General features: G+C 40.8%; 1 protein-coding gene across 1 annotated transcript in view; it reads left to right on the top strand.

The window, feature by feature from the left end:
• The window catches only part of kansl1l (KAT8 regulatory NSL complex subunit 1-like), an 89,519-nt gene that overhangs the window by 18,937 nt on the left and 50,713 nt on the right, over positions 1 to 19,869 (top strand). Inside the window, exon 6 of the mRNA XM_078551655.1 lies at positions 14,504 to 14,669. Within this exon, the coding sequence (XP_078407781.1) occupies positions 14,504 to 14,669 (166 nt within the window). The remainder of the gene's footprint in view (positions 1 to 14,503; positions 14,670 to 19,869) is intronic.

The raw sequence follows: 19,869 nt of genomic DNA, 5'->3' as shown, positions 1-19,869 counted from the left end.
CCTTGGATGCACCTCATCAACTTTAAATCCTGACAGTCTAATCAACACTTCCTCCTTGTCAATTTTGAACCCTTCTAGTGACAGTTTCCTCGTCTGTCACCGTGGCCTGGGTAGCATCTACCTCCTTGGTAAAGACGGATGCAAAGTATTCATTTAATACCTCAGCCATTGCCCTTTTGTCCATGTGTAAATTCCCTTTTAGGTCCCATATCGGCCCTACTCCTCCTTTTGCCACACTTTTACTATTTGTGTGCCAATAGAAGACTTTGGGATTCCCCTTTATGTTGGCTGCCAGGCTTTTCTCATAATCCCTCTTCGCTTCTCTAATATGCTTTTTCACCTCCCCTCTGAGTTTTCTGTATTGCTCTTGGTTCTCAATTGTATTTTCTACCTGACATAAGCATACTTTCTCCTTTATCTTAATTTCAATCTCTTTTATCATCCAGGGAGCTCTGAATTTGTTTGCCCTATCTTTCACTTTCGATAGAATATACCTTGACTGTGCCCGAACCAATTCTTCTTTCAAGGTAGCCCATTGTACAGCTACAGTTTATCCTGCCAATCTTTTGTTCCAGTCTCTCTGGCCCAGTTCCACTCTTGCCCCATCGAAGTCAGCCCTTGTCCAGTTAATTATTCTTTCTCTGGATTGCCAATCGTCCTTTCCTATCATCCTAAAATATACAATACAATAATCACCGTCTCCTAAATGTTCAACCACTGACACTTGATCTATTTGGCCCACTTTGTTTCCAAGAACCGGGTCCAACAGTGCACCTTCTCTTGTTGGATTGAACACATACTGCTGTAGAAAATTCTCCTGAACACAACCTAGGAACTTGTGCCCCTCTCCGCCCTTTACACTACCACTGTCCCAGTCCACATTCAGGTAATTAAAGTCCCCCATTATAACTACTCCATAATGCCTGCATTTCTCTAATTTCTCTGCAGATTTGTTCTTCTACGTCCTTCTCACCATTTGGCGGTCTATAGACTACACTGAGCAATGTAATTGCGCCCTTTTTGTTCCTTAGCTCTAGCCAAATTTTTGATTCTGTCCTTGAACCCTCTGGGACACCCTCTTTCTCCAGCACTGCAATGCTCTCCTTAAACCAATACCATCATCCCTCCTCCTTTCCGATCTCTTCTGAACACCTTGTACCGGGAATATTTAACACCCAGTTCTGCCCTTCCTTGAGCCAGGTCTCTGTTATCGCCACAACATATTTCCACATGACAATCTGCGCCTGTAACTTCCCAATCTTATTTGCTACACTCTGTATTCACAAACATGCATAGTAACCCTGATTTATATTTTTACTTTCTCCCTCGCCTCAACTCGCTATTAGCACTAGTATAGAGAATAGTAAGTTAACTGTCCCTCCCAGTATATTGTGCACCCTGGCATTCCTCTGATATTTTCTCTTGGTTCCCACACCCCTGCCAAGTTAGTTTAAAGCCCTCCCAACAGCATTAGCAAGGAACTCAGTCCAGCCAGCTCTATTCAGGTACAACCCTTCCGACTCGTATAGATGCTATCTCCCCCAGAGCCAGTCCCAGTGTCGCAGGTACCTAAAGCCCTTCGTCCTGCACCATCTTTCCAGCCACGCAATCATCTGCCTTATCCTCCCATTCCTGTACTCACTGGCAGGTGGCACTGGGAGTAAGGCAGAGATGATTACATTTGTGGTCCTGCTTGTTTCTACCTTGCCCCCTAAATTCTGATTGCAGAATTACATCCCCCTTCCTACCTAAGTCATTGGTAGGAATGTGGATCACGACCTCTGGCTGTTCACCCTCCCGCAGATCAATGTCCTGCAGCCGCTGTGTGACATCTTTGACCCTGGCACTAGGGAGGCAACATACCATCCTGGAGTCGCATCTATGGCCACAGAAACACCTGTCTGATCCCCTAACCAATGAATCCCCTATCATTATAGCTCTTCCTCCCCTCCTGTTCAGCTGAGCCACTCATGGTGCCCCAAACTTGGGACTGACTGCACTCCATGAGGAACCAGCACCCTCTCCAGCTTCCAAACGGAAAACCGATTTGTGAGTGGGACCCCAGGGGACTCCTGCACTACCTGCTTACTTCTCTTGGACTGCTTGGTGGTCACCCATTCCCTCAAACTGTGGTGTGACTGCCTTTCTGAATGTGCTATCCACATAACTCTTGGCCCCGCAGATGCACCACAGTGACTCCAACTGCCACTCAAGCTCTGAAACCCGGAGCTCAAGTTTCTGCAGCTGACAGCACTTCCTGCACTCATGGTCGTCTAGAACACTGGTAGCATCCATGACTTCACACATATTACAGGACATACATTCCACTTGACTGAGCTGACCCACCATGTCTTAATTCTATTTCCTTTGTTAACTTTATTCTACTTTGGATTATTTATATTACTTTATTATATTGGTCCTAAATTTCCCTTATTCCTGGTGCTTCTCAGTTAAATCCAAGTATAGGAACTTTAAAAATATTACACTTTTCTAATTTACTCATCAGTTCCTACTTACCAAGGCCACTACTCTTCTTTCTGAGGAAAGGTAGAAAAAGAAAGGAGCACCTCCTCACCGAACTTCCTCAGTCACCAAACTCCAACTGAGGCACTCAACTACAGCCAAAAACAGAACTGCAAGATAACCTACTTTTATACTATCTGAACCTAGCCTCTGAAAACCTGATTAAGCCAGTTATCTAATTAACTAGTTTCAGCTACAAGCAGAGCCTGTATGAGCCCTGTTTTAAGGCTAGACTAAAATTCACCTTAACCCATAAACTTCCTCAGGATCTGGCTAGTCCAGTTCAGTTTCTGGTTAATGGTAACCCTCAGGATGTTGATAGTGGGTGATTCATGGGTGGTAATGCCATTGAAAGTCATGGACCGATGGTTAGATTCTCTCTTGTTGGAGATGGTCATTGCCTGGTACTTGTGTGGTGTGAAAGTTACTTGCCATTTGTCAGCCCAAACCTGAATATTGTCCAGGTCTTGCTGCACTTGAACATGACTTGCTTCAGTATCTGAGTCATCACAAATGGTGCTGAACATTGCAATCATCAGTGAACATCCCCATTTCCGACCTTATGATGAAAGGAACGTCATTGATGAAGCAACTGAAGATGGTTGGGCCTAGGAATCTGGCAGTGATGTCCTGGAACTGAGATGATTGACTTCCAACAACCATCTTCCTTTGTACTAGGTATGACTCCAGAGAGTTTTCCCCCTGATTCCCATTGACTCCAGTTTTGCTAGGGCTGCTTGATGCCACAGTTGGTCAAGTGCTGCCTTGATATCATAAACTTACATTTGGGATTGTATGCAACATTAGTTCAGGCTGAGAGTTAAATAGTATTTTGATTTTAAAAGGCAAAATGTATATACTACACATAGGTAAAGTTATGGCTTGCAGAGGCATTCCACTGCAGTACAGAGGAAGTGCTGCTCTGTCAGGATTGTTATGCTAGTTCTGATTGTTCTGACAGGCATGAAAGGTAATGGTATTTAAAGAGCAGAGAATTATCCTAGTACCCTGTATAGAATTGTTGCCTAAATCAGTGGAACAGGTTAACTGAGCATTTATCTAATTGAGCTTGTGGCACATTATCTGGCACTAAATATATATGTCTACATATTTGCCAGTGGACAACAAAAGAAATTTACAATATGAAGTGCTTTGATATCTTTTAATTTGATAAGATGTTTTATAAATACAAATTATTGCTGCTAGCTTGTTTCTTTCTTGATTGACCCCTTGCTTTCTGGCACTAATTGTATTTTGAGGTGGCAAGAGATCAGAAACCTAGTAGTAGACCAAGTGGAAATTTAAGTCTTTTGCCTACTTTGTCCAGATTGTAAACAATTGCTAAAGCAAAATCAAATGCCTCATTGTGCTTTTTTTGTACATGGCCTAACAAACTTGAACTTTATTTCAATGCTGGTAGCCACATGACATTTTGGCAGCAATTTCTTTTAATTGCAATAAATAATATGTTATGTTCTTAGACCGTATGTAGCCTGTATGCAGAACAGGAATTGCCCCAATATAAAAATAAAATACTGTGGATGCCGGAAATCTGAAACAAGAACAGAAAATGCTGGAAAAACTCGGCAGGTCTGATAGCATCTGTGGAGAGAGAAACAGAGTTAACATTTTGTGTCTGTATGACTTCTTCAGAGTCATTGCCCCAATCCATTTACACACTCTTGGGGCCTTACCATATTAAAATGATGCAGCACCTCTCAGCTCATTTCTCTTTGAAAAAGCTATTCAATTAATCCCACTCCCTTTCTCTTTCCCCATAACTATGCAAATTTCGCCCCTCCAAATTTGAAAGGTATTATTGAATCAGTACATTTTCTGACAGTGCATTCCAGATCATCACAACTCGGCCTTTTTATAAAAATCTTGTCTATTTTTTAAGTTTAGTTATCTTAAATCTGTGTCCTCTGACCATTTTGCCACTGAAAACAGCTTTCCTTGTTTACTCATCAAACCCTTCATAATTTTGAATAGCTCCATCAAATCTCCCTTAATTTTCTCTGCTCTAAGGAAAACAACCCCAGCTTCTTTAATCTCTCTACATAGCTGAAGTCACACGTTCCTGATATCATTTTAGTAAAGCTCATCCATATCCTCTTTGGCCTGGACATTGCTCCAAAAGTATATTGTCCAGAATTGGGCACACTATTCCAGCTGGGGCCTGACCAGTGAGTTACAAAGGTTTAGTATGACTTTCTTGCTTTTGTACTCTATGCCTCTTTTAAAAAGCCAAGGATCTTATATACTTTTTTTTAAGTCGCCTTCTCTCTGGGGAGGTGGTGGCGTAGTGGTACTGTCACTGGACTAGTAATCCAGAGACCCAAACCCAGGGTAATACTCTGGGGTTCAAATCCCACCATGGCAGATGGTAGAATTTGAATTCAGTAAAAATCTGGAATTAAAAGTGTAATGAAACCAATGTCCTTCACGGAAGGAAATCTGCTGTCCTTACCTGGCCTGGCCTAGCCTACATGTGACTCCAGATCCATGCCCTCTGAAATGTTCCAGCAAGCCACTCAGTTATATCAAACTGCTACAGAAGTGAAAAGGAATGGAACCAGGTGAACCACTCAGCATCGACCTAGGCACTGGAAACGACAACGGCAAACTTGGCCCCTGTCAACCCTGCAAAATCCTCCTTACTAACACAATAGACTCATTTAATTGGCTGTAAAGCACTTTGGGATGTCCTGTGGTTGTGAAACATGCTATTTAATGTAAGCCTTCCTATTCACACAGATCCAATTGTTGTGGTAAGGAGAATGTCACTATTGGAGCTTTCAAGACTGAGATTGATACGTTTTAGCTCTGAAAAATAGTCATACAGACTCAAAACATTAGCTCTGTTTCTTTCTCCACAGATACTACCAGAGCAGCTGAGTTTTCTAGCACTTCCTGTTTTTATTTCAGATTTTCAGCATCTGCAGTATTTTGCTTTTATTGACACATTTTTGTTGGGTAAGGGAATCGATGGGCATAGTGCAAAGGCAGATAAATGGAGCTGAGGTATAGATCATCTGTGAAATTGTTAAATGGCAAAGCAGGCTCAAGGGGCTAAATAACCAAGAGCTGTTCCTGATGTTCCTGTGATGTTAATTATAACTGGTCTTCCAAAGGGGATGACTTCAGGGTGAATGACAGAGCATGTTTAATAACCGTGCCCAGCTAGCAGCTAGAAAAATATCTGGAAGATGCCTTAGCATCTTATCTGAATCAGAACTTTGTTGGGAAACCCCAAGAAACCCCACTTCTGGACTAGGGCAGATAATCAAGGCTGATATTGAGGGAGTGCTGCATTGCCAAGCTTCACTCCATCTGTTGTGGTTCAGGTGGGAATTAAAGATTCTGTGGCACTTTCAGAGAAGTTCAGGAAGTTCTACCTTCTCAACATTCCTCCCCTAGCTATTTCCCTCAAAGATAAATTAATGAACCATTTGTCTAATTTCTGTTTTAGGGATCATGCTGTGTATAAGCCATTCTGCTTTTAGCCATTTCTGGCATGTGTAAAGATCAACAGGTGTCAGCCTTGGCTTAGTGGTAACACTCTAACCACTAAGTCAGAAGGTTTTGGCACTGTGGGCCACTGCAGAGTCTTGAGCTCTATGCTGACACTTCAGTACAGTACCGTTGTTGAAGATGCAATATTTTGAATTAACTGTTAAACCAAAGGCCCATCAGCCTGCTCAGGTGGACATAAAACATTCCATGTCAATTTTTTGAAGACTTCATTAAGTTCCCCTGGTATCCTGGCTAACATTTATTACTGAATCAACGTTGTTAAAACAGATCACCTGGGCATTGCTGTTTGTGACATCTTGCTGTGCACGAATTAGCTGTTGGACATCACTACATTACAATAGTTCATAGTAGCCATGAAGCACTTTGACATGTCCTCTGAGGTAATGAAAGGTGCTACATAAATGCTAGATCTTTCTTTCCCTCTTGTTCCCTCCTCTCTTTGCTTCCTTCATTTTCTTCTTTCTTTACATAAGAGACAACGCTCTAATTCTTCGGATTACTGCATTTACTGGTGATAAATGTTTTATTGGGGATTATTACGTTACCATGAACAAGTTGCATGGCAAATAAAGCAGAATCTTGACTAGGGAGCTGAATCAAACAAAAGATTTGGTAGGACAAAAATGAGAAAGGAATAAGGGAATGGAGAGCAGCACCCAGCTCATGTGGAAAACTACTCCATTCTCGATGTGTAGAGGTGAAACTTCAAAAGTGTGTGGCTATAAGACCAAGGGAGAAACCTCCTAGTATGGGGGAGACACTGTTTCCATCTGCAAGGTGGTGAGCAAAGAAATGCCTTTCGTGACTTAGATATTTTATTCTTTTCACCAGTACATTTGCATTAAAGGAACCTGGTCTTTAACCAATTTTAAAATGCCTCCCTTAGAAGGTACATTCCTGTCTTCTGAGTGTTAACCAGCTGAGACATCAGTCTATGAATGTTATGACCAAACGATATAGTCATCTGTATTGATTTGAAATTGCTATTAGCATGTTTGTGTAGGCAGTGAAAGGGAGGCTACTGTACATGGCCTTAACTAAATCTTGCCTTAGAATACGGTGCAAGCTTTCAAGAAAGCATTTTCACGGTCTCTTCATCTGTTCAGAGGCATTGAATATGGTCATTCAAAAGTCATAGACATATCAACAAGAGAATCCAGCTTAAATTTTTTTTCCTCCAATTGTCCTCCTCCTGTCTTGCCTTCTACTCAGGAACAGTTAAACTGGTACTGCCATCCGTCTGATACTCTGGTCCTTTGGCGAGTGCCTGTTTTTTTACTGAGCTGGAGTGGTAGCAGGCTAATTGTTTGTGGGGAGGATCACAGTTTAGCCTGAATCTATCTACTGTTGATAGCCACATGTATTTCCGAGCAGGGGTTAAAGAATAGCAACTCTAGTTGAATTTTATCCAGGGTCATTGAGGCTAATGGTAGCACACAAGTGCTTTCTCAGCTGTGATCATTTAATTCATCACAGGTAAAGGTTCTGGCCTTCTGCCTTGCTTAGTACCTCGATCCAATTTTACCTCTTGGTGATCCTTCTATTACTAGAAGTATGTTGCATTGCGATGTGCAGTCCCAGTTGTTTTGTAGTAAAGCAGAGCAGCACAAATCATCCAGAGTCCCTGCTGTTAATTGTCATCAGTTAACCCTGTTGGATGTAGTTAAAGGGTCTGGCACATACAGGGTTAGTACGGGACTGAGTACAGTACTGCCTAGACAGTGATGTAAGAAGGCGGATGACCCAGACCTAGGGTCAGTGTGGTGTTGAGCAGAGATGAAGACTTGTTTAAGAGATACCATTCTGCAACCTGGTGGCAGCTCAGGATCAAAAATCCTCAACCTCACTAAATGCTGAAAGACTAAGAAAAGAATAAACTTCAATGGAAATTCTGATTTAACAGAAGCTGAAGCTGTTGAGAAAATTTTCCAGAAAACATTCCAAAGTAGAGCCTGGAAGCTGAAGGCAGAGATTTTTGGTGCAGCAGAAGACTCCATTGGAAGTTTAATTCCAGAATGCAGAGCCCATAGAGCCTGCAAGGATGATCTAAAGTTCCAGGCTGCAGCGAGTGCTGAGAACCCTTTCACTAATGCAGTGTCAGAAATGTTTGAACGAAACCCGTTGCTAAAATATGATCCGCAACTCGGAGCCCCAAACACGTAGCTTCCTAACTCGTAAAACCAAAAAATAAACAAATAAATCTCTCAGGAAAAGCAAACCACTGAACAAAAGAAGTCGGCAGGCAGCCATCGTTAAAACTTCTCCTTCTAGAAGCATGCCATCACCATTTTGCGGAGACTGCCAAAACCAGCAAGCACAAGAAATCCGGTGTCACAGTGAACAGTGAAGCTATCTTAAAAGCCTGTAAGCTCTTTAAGCTGTACCCACAAGTTAAAAATCTTCAACATAGATCACAATTCAACACTTCCAACTCAATTTAGACTAACCCAAAGGCCAAACAGGAAATGTGGCATCCTTGAGAAACGACTTTTCACATTACCAGAGTACATCAGGCCTCAGTAAAAAAAAATCGGAGGAAGCCCAGATTATTGCCTTTTATACTGGTTTGATGATCAATTTCTTGCATTAGGATAAGTTGAATCTGCACTCAGCCTCGAGGAACTATTAACAGTCTTTAACAAATATTTTAATCTTTAAGCTGAGGAAAGTGCAGGGCTTTAAAAGAGGTATAGAAATCCACACCCCCCTCTCCCCACCAGCAAAGTGACGAAAAGGTAAAAAGACAATACCAGAACAAACCACATAAGGGCACGGAGAGGCACAGAACTTTCCAGAAGTCCCAGGAATATACATTTTTGGTAAGCCCAAGACAGATGTCCCAAATGAATTCCTTTTTGAAGACCCAGACGTGTTTCCAGAACTGTACCAGCACATGGTAGCAAACGACAAGGAAAAAGCCCTGTGGCAGGCAGAGCAAGAAAAAACAAACAAAATCAAAGAATTTTTGTATCAAAGCTGAGGACTGAAAGATTTGAAGCGCAAGATTCAACCTTTGAAAACAGAAGATAAACTAAAGCCTTCAATTAACCAAACTGTTCAAGATCTGAACAAACAAATTTCAGAGGCAGCACCAAGGTACCAGGACCTCAATTCCACAGCTGGCAAATTGAAGCGTGAGTTGGAAAAACTCGATCAGCTGTACAGCCAGGCACAACAGGCAGAAAAGGTACTCAAAGACCTTTATATGCTACAGGGATCCCTTGGGTCAGTTTGTTCCTCTGGAACATTATGAAATGAAACAAAATTAATTTAATGCCACTTTGAAAGAACTGAGCAAGAGGAAGCTAAAAGGCCCAAGAAAGAGACTGCAGCATTGAAGGAAACATTGCACATTTGGAAGAAACCTTGGAAAAACATTATGTTTTCAAAAAGATATGCAAAGAGACGAAAATCAAGAACATAGACTGGCAAGCGAAGGTAGAAGTTCTCACTTAAGAGCGTGACGTGTTTCAAAAACAATTGACAAGTGCAATTACGGAAGGTGACCTTGAAGGATAACACAGGGAAATTATACTCTGTTAAGGAACAACCGATCAGTGTTAAGAATCAGCTTTCACGTACGAAAGATGAGATTGATGAGGAAAACCAAGAATTGATGAGAACACTGGAGTGTTGCTCACAGGAAGTAGAACACTAAAAGAGGACTTGAAATGCTTAAATGATTAACATGTACAAACAAATTCAACGAAGATAGACCTTCAATTAAAACTTGATGTACTTCAAGCATCAGACGCCTCTAGAAAACATCGTGAGAAAGCCTGGAACTGGAGAAGGAATTGCTGAAGATGTAGAGCAGTTGTTTGAATGCAGAATTAATGCCCAAAACTGACTAAATTGTTGAACTCTGATCCAACCTGAACAACATGATGGATGAGATGCATAGTATGGAAGAGCAAGTCCAGACTTTGAAAGCAGAGAAGGAGAGTTCTAAGGAACACATTGAGGATCTAATGAATGAACTGAAAGACCAAGGCAAGAAACATTTTGAACACAACCGAATGTCCAGGTGAAGTTGTCAACCTTATGTATAACAGTTAGGCAGATAACTCTGAGACAAAGACAACTCAACTTAGCAGAGTTGTTGCTGAGCCAAATTAAAAGATTCAGAAACTCGGAAAAACAATTGCAAAAGAAAAAAGTAATCAAAAAATTGGTTAAAATTGTGAAACATGCGATGAAGGTTCCATTGTTGAAATGTGAGCGTCCATATACATCAAGACAGCCCACACAACTCAAGAAGAGAAAGAAATGCCAAGGAGACACATTCAATGCTCGTCCACCCCACAAGAACTGATTTCCAGTAGCAGCAACCAGTGATCAATGCAACCGCCGAACTGACCAGCTGCAGTTCAACATGAAGAAAAAAATGAAAGCATATCCAAATGCCAGTGCATTCTCCAAATCAACAGCAAGAACCAGAACCAACAGAACCACTCCTCTGACAGAACAGTGAATGAGATATGGAAGTGTTATGAGGCCGCCAAACCGCCTGAACCTGTAAATTCAAGGACTTGAAGTGGGGAGATGGGGTAGTGATAATATTGCTGTAGTGATAATGTAGTAATAGCAATAATGTGGTAACAACAATGTAAGTGCATGAGCAAGTAACAATGTAAGACATGAAGTAAACTAGTGTAACTTCATATACATTGGTTAAAGACTGGTGGGGGAGTGGTGGGCAGTGGTGGAGGTGTAGTACAAGGATCTGGCACATACAGAGTTAATTTGGTATAGAGTACAGTACCACCCACACAGTGATGTAAGAAGGCACATTACCCTGACCTAGGGTCAGTGTGATGTTGAGCAGTTTCATGTAAAGACCTAGACATGGATATAGCTCCTTGCCTGTACCCTTTACTATATATGTATAAAGTTACTAGTAGTTAATTAAGACTTATTAACCTACTGAAGACTATGAAGACTTCTTTAAGAGATACTGTTCTGTAACCAACACCCTCCCAACAGATGTTTGCATGGGATGGACACTGGATGAGGATGGGATTTGCAATGATGCTGCGTGATTTAAGTGTCCTGCCCACTAAGTCAATTGGAAACAAAAGGTTGAGCTGTAACTCATCAAGAATCACTGCCTTCAGGGAAGGAGGAAAGAAATTTGGCAAAAGGGAAGAAGAAATATACAGTTATTGTACTAATGGCAATTTACATATTGTGTACAAACTGCCAAGCCAAACCTCTAAGTGGTGGTAATGGCAAGAAAGCAAAAAAGGACAAAAGGGAGATAAGGTGAAGGGCATCTTAAAGCAAATCCACCTGCAGTTTCCAAACAGCAGTAATTCATCTTGTCTTTCTGTATGTTCCGATATTGCTGAATGTTGTGGGACAATGCTTCACAATATAGTCCCAGCTACCTTTATCCATTACCTACTCCTGCTTAGGAAAGTGACAAATGCTAAGCTACTGATTAAGTGACTTCTTACCACTTCATTCTTTCAATCTCTGATGCAAGTCAGATCCTTCGTTGTCTCTTGTCACATGGAACACCCACTGCTGATAACTGTCAAATCTCTTTCACCTGCTGTTCTACATGTCTTTCCCATAAAATTCCACATTATTGAAATGTAGCCTACATCCACATAGGAATTTAATTTTCTTGGTAGCTTACTGCTGAATGTGCTCACTGAACATTCCTTTGATGCTATTTTAATATAAACCTGAGGACATCATACAGTGAGCCTGCAGAGGAAATTAAACCCCACCACTATAGGAAATTTAAACTCCAAGATGTTTAAAATTAAAATGAATCTGTCTAGTGGAGTATTGCATTAGTATATTTTCATACAATTACTTAGCAAATGTCAAATCCTCATTCCTCAATAGGAAGTACATGGACACACTTGCTGCCCTGGAATCCATATAAACCATGGCTTCTTACTGGTAGTGACATCACTGGCAATTGCTCCAATAGGAAACTCACTGAACAGTTAATTAAATTGAACCCCATTAATTACATGAATGGGAAAGTATCAGCCAAGGGAGTCTAAGCTGCAAATCAGTTCAAATTCTCTATTTGTCTATGTCAATCTCCCCTGGAAACAATTGTTTCCAAAGTCCTGTAATAATTAAGTTATTGGTATACATTTAGTTCAGATACTGAGGAATGGACGTCTTGAGTGCTTGAGTGCAACCAAAATAAACTTAAGATATGTGAAATAAAATCTAAACTTGACATAAACATTACTGCTACAAGTTGCTTTGATACTGACTTTGAGCTGTTAGTACTGCTGGCTCTTCAAGAATAGGTCTTGCAGCAGGTAACAATCCAAATGTAAACTTTAAAATGAAGATTGCAAATCTGAAATAAAAACTGCAAATGTTGTAAGTAAATAGGGCAGTCAATATCTGAAAAGAGAAAAGACAGACAATGACAGAACGAATTGAGAATGCACAACTAAAACGGCTTGTTAAAAATGTTGGAAAGACTCAGCAGGTCTGACGGCATCTGCGGAGAGGAATACAGTGAACGTTTCGAGTCCATATGACTCTTAAACAGAACTGTTCTGATGAAGAGTCATACGGACTCGAAACATTCACTGTATTCCTCTCCACAGATGCTGTCAAACCTGCTGAGTTTTTCCAGCTATTTTTGTTTTTGTTTCAGATTTCCAGCATCCGCAGTATTTTGCTTTTATCTTGTTAAAAATGTTGACTGATTTGATCTGTGTTTCCAGAATTTGGGAAACTTACTTTGAAAAATAAAAACCGTTTCACTAAGGCTGGTTGCTGGGGAAATGTGATCATTTTTATTTTAAAACTGGAAGCACTATATGGAGCCTTACGACCTCCGTTAGAGTGAAGTGTGTAGCATTGGCCTGTACTATAGGAAGGACATTGCGGCTTCAGAGAGGGTGCAACACAGATTCATTACGATACTGCCTGATTCATCATTGAGGCAGAAACTGTCAATGGTCAAGATTAGGTTAGATAAAGGAAAAGGGGTTGAATGGATATGGAAACAGGGTGGATAAATGTGATTAGAACGACATGAACTGGCTGGGCAAATGGACTGTTTCCCTGTTGTAACTCCTATGTATGAAGAGTCATGATGACTCGAAACGTCGACTCTTTTCTACTCCACCGATGCTGCCGGACCTGCTGAGTTTTTCCAGGTAATTCTGTTTTTGTTTAGGTCAAGCAGTGTCTGGATAGAATAGAGAAGCCGGCATTTCAGATGTGGATTCCTTATCTGGGCCCACACCTGAATTGTTAATTCCTTTGTTTTCCAGTGACAACCCCTATTTATATAACACCTTTAATATAATAAAACGTCTCAATGTTCTTCACAGTAACTTTATAAAGCAAAATTTGATACATAGTGATATTAGGGAGTATGGTCAAAAGCTTTGTCAAAGATGCAGGTTTAGAGGAGTGTCTTAAAGGAGGGGTAGAGAGCTGTGGGATTTAGAGAAGGAATTCCAGAGCTTGGGAGCTATGCAGCTGAAGGCACAACCACCAGTGGTGGTCACTGATGCTGCCTGACCTGCTGAGTGCTTTCAGCATTTTCAGATTTACAGTATCTGTGGGTTTTTTGCTTTTTTTAAATAAACAAGCTTTCTTGATCTTTGTGAACCCAGTATGTTGGCACTTGGTTGTCACTGGCTGTGTAAAAGCAAATTTTGTTACCTTTTTAGACCAAACATTTTTCCCCCTCACTATCTTCTGTACTTTGCTTTGTTTCCTTTTATTTTGTTTCCTTTTATTATCAATACATTTTTTTGAATTAAACTGTATATTTTGACATTATTTTATTTCTGCCATTGCTGTATATGACCCTCTCAGGACTTAATCACATAATGCCATACTAAGGGGGTACTGTTGGGGGTACTGGCTTTTGGATGAGTTCTTGAAAGAAGGCTCTGCTTACTGAGGTAACATCCTTTAGCGTCTTACTTGAAGAAGAGGAGGGAGTTCTCCCGATGTCCTGGTTTGTATAACCCCTTAACCGTTAAAACAGATGTACTTTCATCATTTTTCTACTTAGTGTTAGGACCTTGCTCTATGCGAGTTGACTGCAGTGTTTGCTTATATAACAGCTGTACACTTCCAGATAATTCATTGGTTATCAAATACTTCAGGATGTCCTGATGATGTGAAAGTCTGTTTTTCTTCTGTGGATGGCTGAACTGCAGGGAAATTATGCAGCAGTACCAACTCGTTCATTTCTGTTGCAAATATTGGGAATGGTTAGATTCAATGGGAACATAGACTATTCTCTGAATCAGTGGAATATTGATAATGCACAAAATTTATATTTTATTTCCGATGAGCTGCTGTAAGCCCTTGAACATGTGGTGCTTTGGTTCAAGTTGTCATCTGTTATGAGTCCAATTGTCAACAATATGCCTGTATACATGAAATTGTTGTTTACCAAAATTTTGTTTTAATGTAGTAATTACATTTGCAGGTTCAACAGGCTACAACTGTGCAGTGTAAATGTCGCTGGCCAGTATCCTGTGAAATGTGTGGTCCAGATAAAACAACTGACGCATTAGACTCAAGGACAATGACACTGGAAGAACAAGTAGCTGTGTTGGACGCTTGCTTCCACCCAGTATTGTCACTGCATTGTGGTACGGCTGATTATATAGCCACATTTTTCTATTAGAAAAGTTTCTTATCAAATTACTACATTTTTATTCTATTATTTTGTAATTAACTGGAATGTTGGTTATTTATTTATGTTATATTACATTATATTTATGTTCCCATTCTCTGCTAAAACTATTGATTATGGCTTGAGTATGGTACTACAAATACTGGTAGACCTGTGGTGTATCACCCATATGGCCATCTTTTATGTGTGAACCTAAATAGTGAGAATTGACAAGCTGTGAAGGCTGTCACTTATGAAACTTATCTTGCTGTCTGTATGTGTACTTTCCAGCAGAAGTCACTTATTAGGAACCAGGAGCAGGTTGTCTTTCCTTAACTTCTTACATCTCTAACTGGGATCAGATTTTACTGTGTCAATCTTTCCTCGTGAAGTGATTAAAATAGCCAGGGTTCCTGCTCCTGATTTCTATACAATCACTTCAACTGTTGTGGCTGAGATGAATCAAATCAGCACAAAACTGATGTTGGGACCTTGTGGCCTGTATGCCATATTGCTACAGAGATGGTAGCCTAGTCACAAAGTATCAGAGTCAAAAGCCATTTTTAATCAGCTTAAACTTCTTTAGCCAGAAATAAACCCAAGGATTAAAGATATCCTATATATTATATTATTTGATTTAAACAAACTTAAAAACTTCTGTAATTATTTAGATCAACCATTTCATCTTTGTTTTAATTATTGTGGGAAAATTGCATAGTCAGGAACCCATGGATTTTATAGTATAATTAAGGGGGAAGTAAGAGAAGGCCTTTGTTTGCCAACTGTGCCCTTTAGTTCCATAATTCTTAGGGCACAAGTTTCCTAAATATTCAAATGGATTAAATAAGTGAGTATAGAATATTGTACCAGAGGAAAGAGAAACCACAAATGAATAACCACAGTAGGTACGGAATAAAGTAATGCTACAAAAAGCTAATTTCACAGCTTGGTTTCTTAAATAATTCAACATATAGAGCAACATTTTTACAATATTTATAAATTACTTTTGACTAGGATTATAATATTCCGTATTCAATTGTGATAAAAATTTTCCAAGTTGACTGAACAGCTTTGGCGCTTGAAAGGCTTCACCACTGTTTAAATAATCAAAGTCGATGTCCATCACAGTAATTTGAATTAAGCAATTTTAGTATGACAGCAAACCAAAAGAAAACACATTAATTGATTTGATGTTTTATCCCTTTTGTATAAATTCATATGATGAAAACATGAGCAATATAGAAACTGCACAATGCAAAGTTCAGTCATTTCACAAAATGTCCCCTCCTCCCCACACGCTCTCCTCCCCCCCACTGTCTTTTCCCCGCACTACTTTCTCCTTCCCTGCACTCTGCACTCTTTCCCCCCGCTCTTCCTTTGCCACCCCCGCCTGCCCTCTTTCCCTACTCTTTTGCAGTGGTGGTTTTGAGCAGACCCATGCATTTCAAGGATATAATTTGTTTTTTTTAAACCCCCACCATGGCATCTAAGAAAAGTGCATCTGAGCTTAGGCAAGTTATGCTTACAGTATTGAAAAAGGTGGAAATCATAAACTAGATAAGGGTGCTTTAGTGAAAAAATTCTGGGAGGCGTATAGTGTGGGTGTTTCAACAGTTTGAAACATGAAGAAGCAGCATGGAAAATTAAGTATTTTGATCAGTAAAAACTTTTTTATTACTGCTTTATAATTTTTATCACTGTTTTATGTGTCAGGTAAAATATTTATATCCACTATGTTCATATTTGCAGTTTTCATACTGTGGTTAGGCATCCTAATGTTGTTCTATAATTCAGAAAATTCCAAAGCCCAGAAAAGACTTGGTCCCAAGCATTCCAGACTGGAGAGGTTATAGTATTTAGATCACCAGCCATCCATCAATATTAAATGGACAGTCATTGAGAATGACCAGGATATTTGTCACTGAATGTGATGGCTCTGATCAATTAAACAGTTAACATCTTAGACAATCCATTATGCTTGTCTTAGAAACATCCACATTATGAAGCAATCCAGCCAGCCTGTCTGGACTCTGAGCTGATTGTTTTACTGTTGACAAATATTTTGAAGAACTTGACTATTATCAAATCAAAATTTAAATCCAGTTGTTCAACAATCTGGATATCTACTTCTTATCAGCCTTTAGCAATAGATTCAGAACTCGTCTGTTGTCAGTTGTGATGTAGAACTTCTGTTCAGAGAATTCGGTTAAGGGCCAGCCATTAGTTTGGGATCTTCAACCGTGTTAAATGGAGCTCATTTCTTTGGTGCTTCTGGTGACTCAGATTTAGTGCCAAAAGAAATTGGCAATGATTCTGGGCCTGAGGTTTTCCCACGTCGGGTGGGAGGGGGCAGTCGTGGAGCTGACCACTGCCTGCTATTTGCTCTGCACCACCATTTTACAGGGGTGGGCCAATTAAGGCTGAGCGCTACCTGTGCGGGCGGTGAGAGGAGGGAGAGTCGGGTCCAGTGCGTGCGCGAAAGAGCGCTTCAATCTTCCTGAGGCACGGAGCTGCCTCGGAGATTGAAGTGCTTTTTAAAAAAATAAATAAATGCAATTTGGTTTTGTGAAGGGGAGGTAGTGTCTCACTAACTTGATCGAGTTTTTCGAGGAAGTGACAAAGATGATTGACGATGGAAGTGCAGTGGATGTTATATACATGGATTTCACTAAGGCCTTTGACAAGGTCCCTCATGGCAGATTGGTACAGAAGGTAAAGTCGCACGGGATCAGAGGTGAGCTGACAGAATGGATACAGAATTGGCTTGGTCATAGAAGACAGAGGGTAGCAGTGGAAGGGTCCTTTTCTGAATGGAGAGCTGTGACTAGTGGAGTTCCGCAGGGATCAGTGCTGGGACTTTTGCTGTTTGTGGTATACATAAATGATTTGGAGGAAAATGTAACTGGGCTAATTAGTACATTTGCAGACGACACTAAGGTTGGAGGAGTTACAGATAGTGAAGAGGGTTGTCAAAGGATACAATGGGATATAGATCGGTTGGAGACTTGGGCGGAGAAATGGCAGATGGAGTTTAATCCAGACAAATGCGAGGTAATGCATTTTGGAAGGTCTAATACAGGCAGGAATTATACAGTAAATGGCAGAACCGTTAAGTGCATCGACGGGCAGAGGGATCTGGGTGTACAGGTCCACAGGTCACTGAAAGTGGCAACGCAGGTGGATAAGGTAGTCAGGAAGGCATATGGCATGCTTGCCTTCATTGCCAGGGGTATTGAGTATAAAAGCTTGGAAGTCATGCTGCAGCTGAATAGAATCTTGGTTAGGCCACACTTGGAATATTGCGTGCAATTTTGGTCGCCACATTGGTCTGGAGATTATTAGCTATGAGGAGAGGTTAGAGAAACTCACATTGTTCTTACTAGAGCGACGGAGATTGAGGGGCGACTTGATAGAAGTTTACAAAATTATGAGTGGCATGGACAGAATAGATAGTCAGAAGCTTTTTCCCAGGGTGGAAGAGTCAATTACTAGGGGACATAGATTTAAGGTGAGAGGAGAAAACTATAAAGGAGATGTGCGGGGCAAGTTTTTTACGCAGAGGGTAGTGAGTGTCTGGAATTCGCTGCCAGAGGAGGTGGTGGAAGCAGGTACGATAGTGGTGTTTAAGAGGCAGCTTGACAAATACACGAATAGGATGGGAATAGAGGGATACGGACCCCGGAAGTGCAAAATGTTTTAGTTGACGGGCAATATGATCGGCGCAGGCTTGGAGGGCCGAAGGGCCTGTTCCTGTGCTGTACTTTTCTTTGTTCCCGTTGTTTGTTCAACAAAAATTTAATGGAACATGTCCTTTCATGTGACTGTGTCACATGAGATGGGACATGTTTTTATTTTTCAGAAAAAGTTTCTATTTAAGTTGTAATAGCTTTAGGAAACCTCATCCCGCTCATTGATGAGGTTTCCTAAAAAACGTAAAGGCCGCTTGGCCTTTTCGCCTGCCCGCCAACCATTAGATTGGACGGGCAGCATAAAATTCATGTTAACTACCTGTTTAATGGCCTCAATAAGTGTCTCAATTATTGGCGGGCACGCAGCCGACTACGGCGCACGCCTGCTGAACGAAACACCGCGAGACGGCGCATGCCTGACATCATCCCGTGTCATTTTACGTGCCAGCATGTCAGGTCTGCTCCCACACGTCAACTATGAAATCCTCGCCCTGCTTTCAGCTTCTGTGATAAATGGGTCCTGTAAATTGCTTGCAGAACATGCATAATAAATGCCAAGGTAGCATCATGCATTGCAATCATTTTTTGCACCAAGTACTGTTTCGTAACACAAACCACATCAGCTTCATTGGCTGTAGAAATTGCATTTGGACGCTGGTACTTAATGTGAACCCCACGGTTATCAATTACAGAGAGAATTTTTCTGCCCTGCAGTGCCAACTTTGGTACAAGTGACACAGTCACACCCCAGAAAGCAACGATCAACCACACCTTTTTGTTTTGATAGTTTACAGGTAGAATAACACTACCATCGGAACATTGGACATTTTTGGAATGCCCAAACGATAGGAAGTATTTTTTTAATCCCCAGCCATACTAGTTCCAGGTCATGTTAGGAATTCACAGTTTGGCGTTTTCCTCACCTGATGGAGGCCAGTATTCTACTTGGGTGCAGTATATATATCTGTCTTTCAGATGAGACTTTAAACCAGGGCCCCATATGCCCTGTTAGGTGGACATAAAAGCATGGCATTACTTCAAAGAGAGCAAGGAGTTATTCCCAATGTCCTGTCCAATATTTATCCCTCAATCAATATCTCACAACCAGTTTGCCTGGTCATTATCACACTGCTATTTGTGGGACCTTGTTGTGCACAAATTGGCTACTGTCTTTCCTACATTACAACAGTTACCACACTTCAGAAGTGCTTCATTGGCTGCAAAACATTTTGAGAAGTCATGAAAGGCACTATATAAATTCATATCTTTCTTATGAGATGCAATTTCACACTTCGTTCTCATGCTATAAAAGGAATGTCACTTGCCTAACATGTGTGAACCTGGACTTGATTATGTGGTAGTGTTAGAAGTAGCAGAGCTATGCAGAAAGGAGGTTAGTTTCAAATCCTTTTTTGTTTACCTTTTCCAGCAAGGTGACGTTAGCGGCTCTAACCTGCTTAATACAACTCAACAAAATAGAAACAGTCT

The sequence above is a fragment of the Cetorhinus maximus genome, chromosome 11 (genome assembly GCF_964194155.1).
Source record: "Cetorhinus maximus chromosome 11, sCetMax3.hap1.1, whole genome shotgun sequence".
In the NCBI taxonomy this organism is placed as follows: Eukaryota; Metazoa; Chordata; class Chondrichthyes; order Lamniformes; family Cetorhinidae; genus Cetorhinus; species Cetorhinus maximus.
The sequence above is the reverse complement of the archived record's forward strand: the minus strand, read 5'-3'. Positions and strand labels throughout refer to the sequence as shown.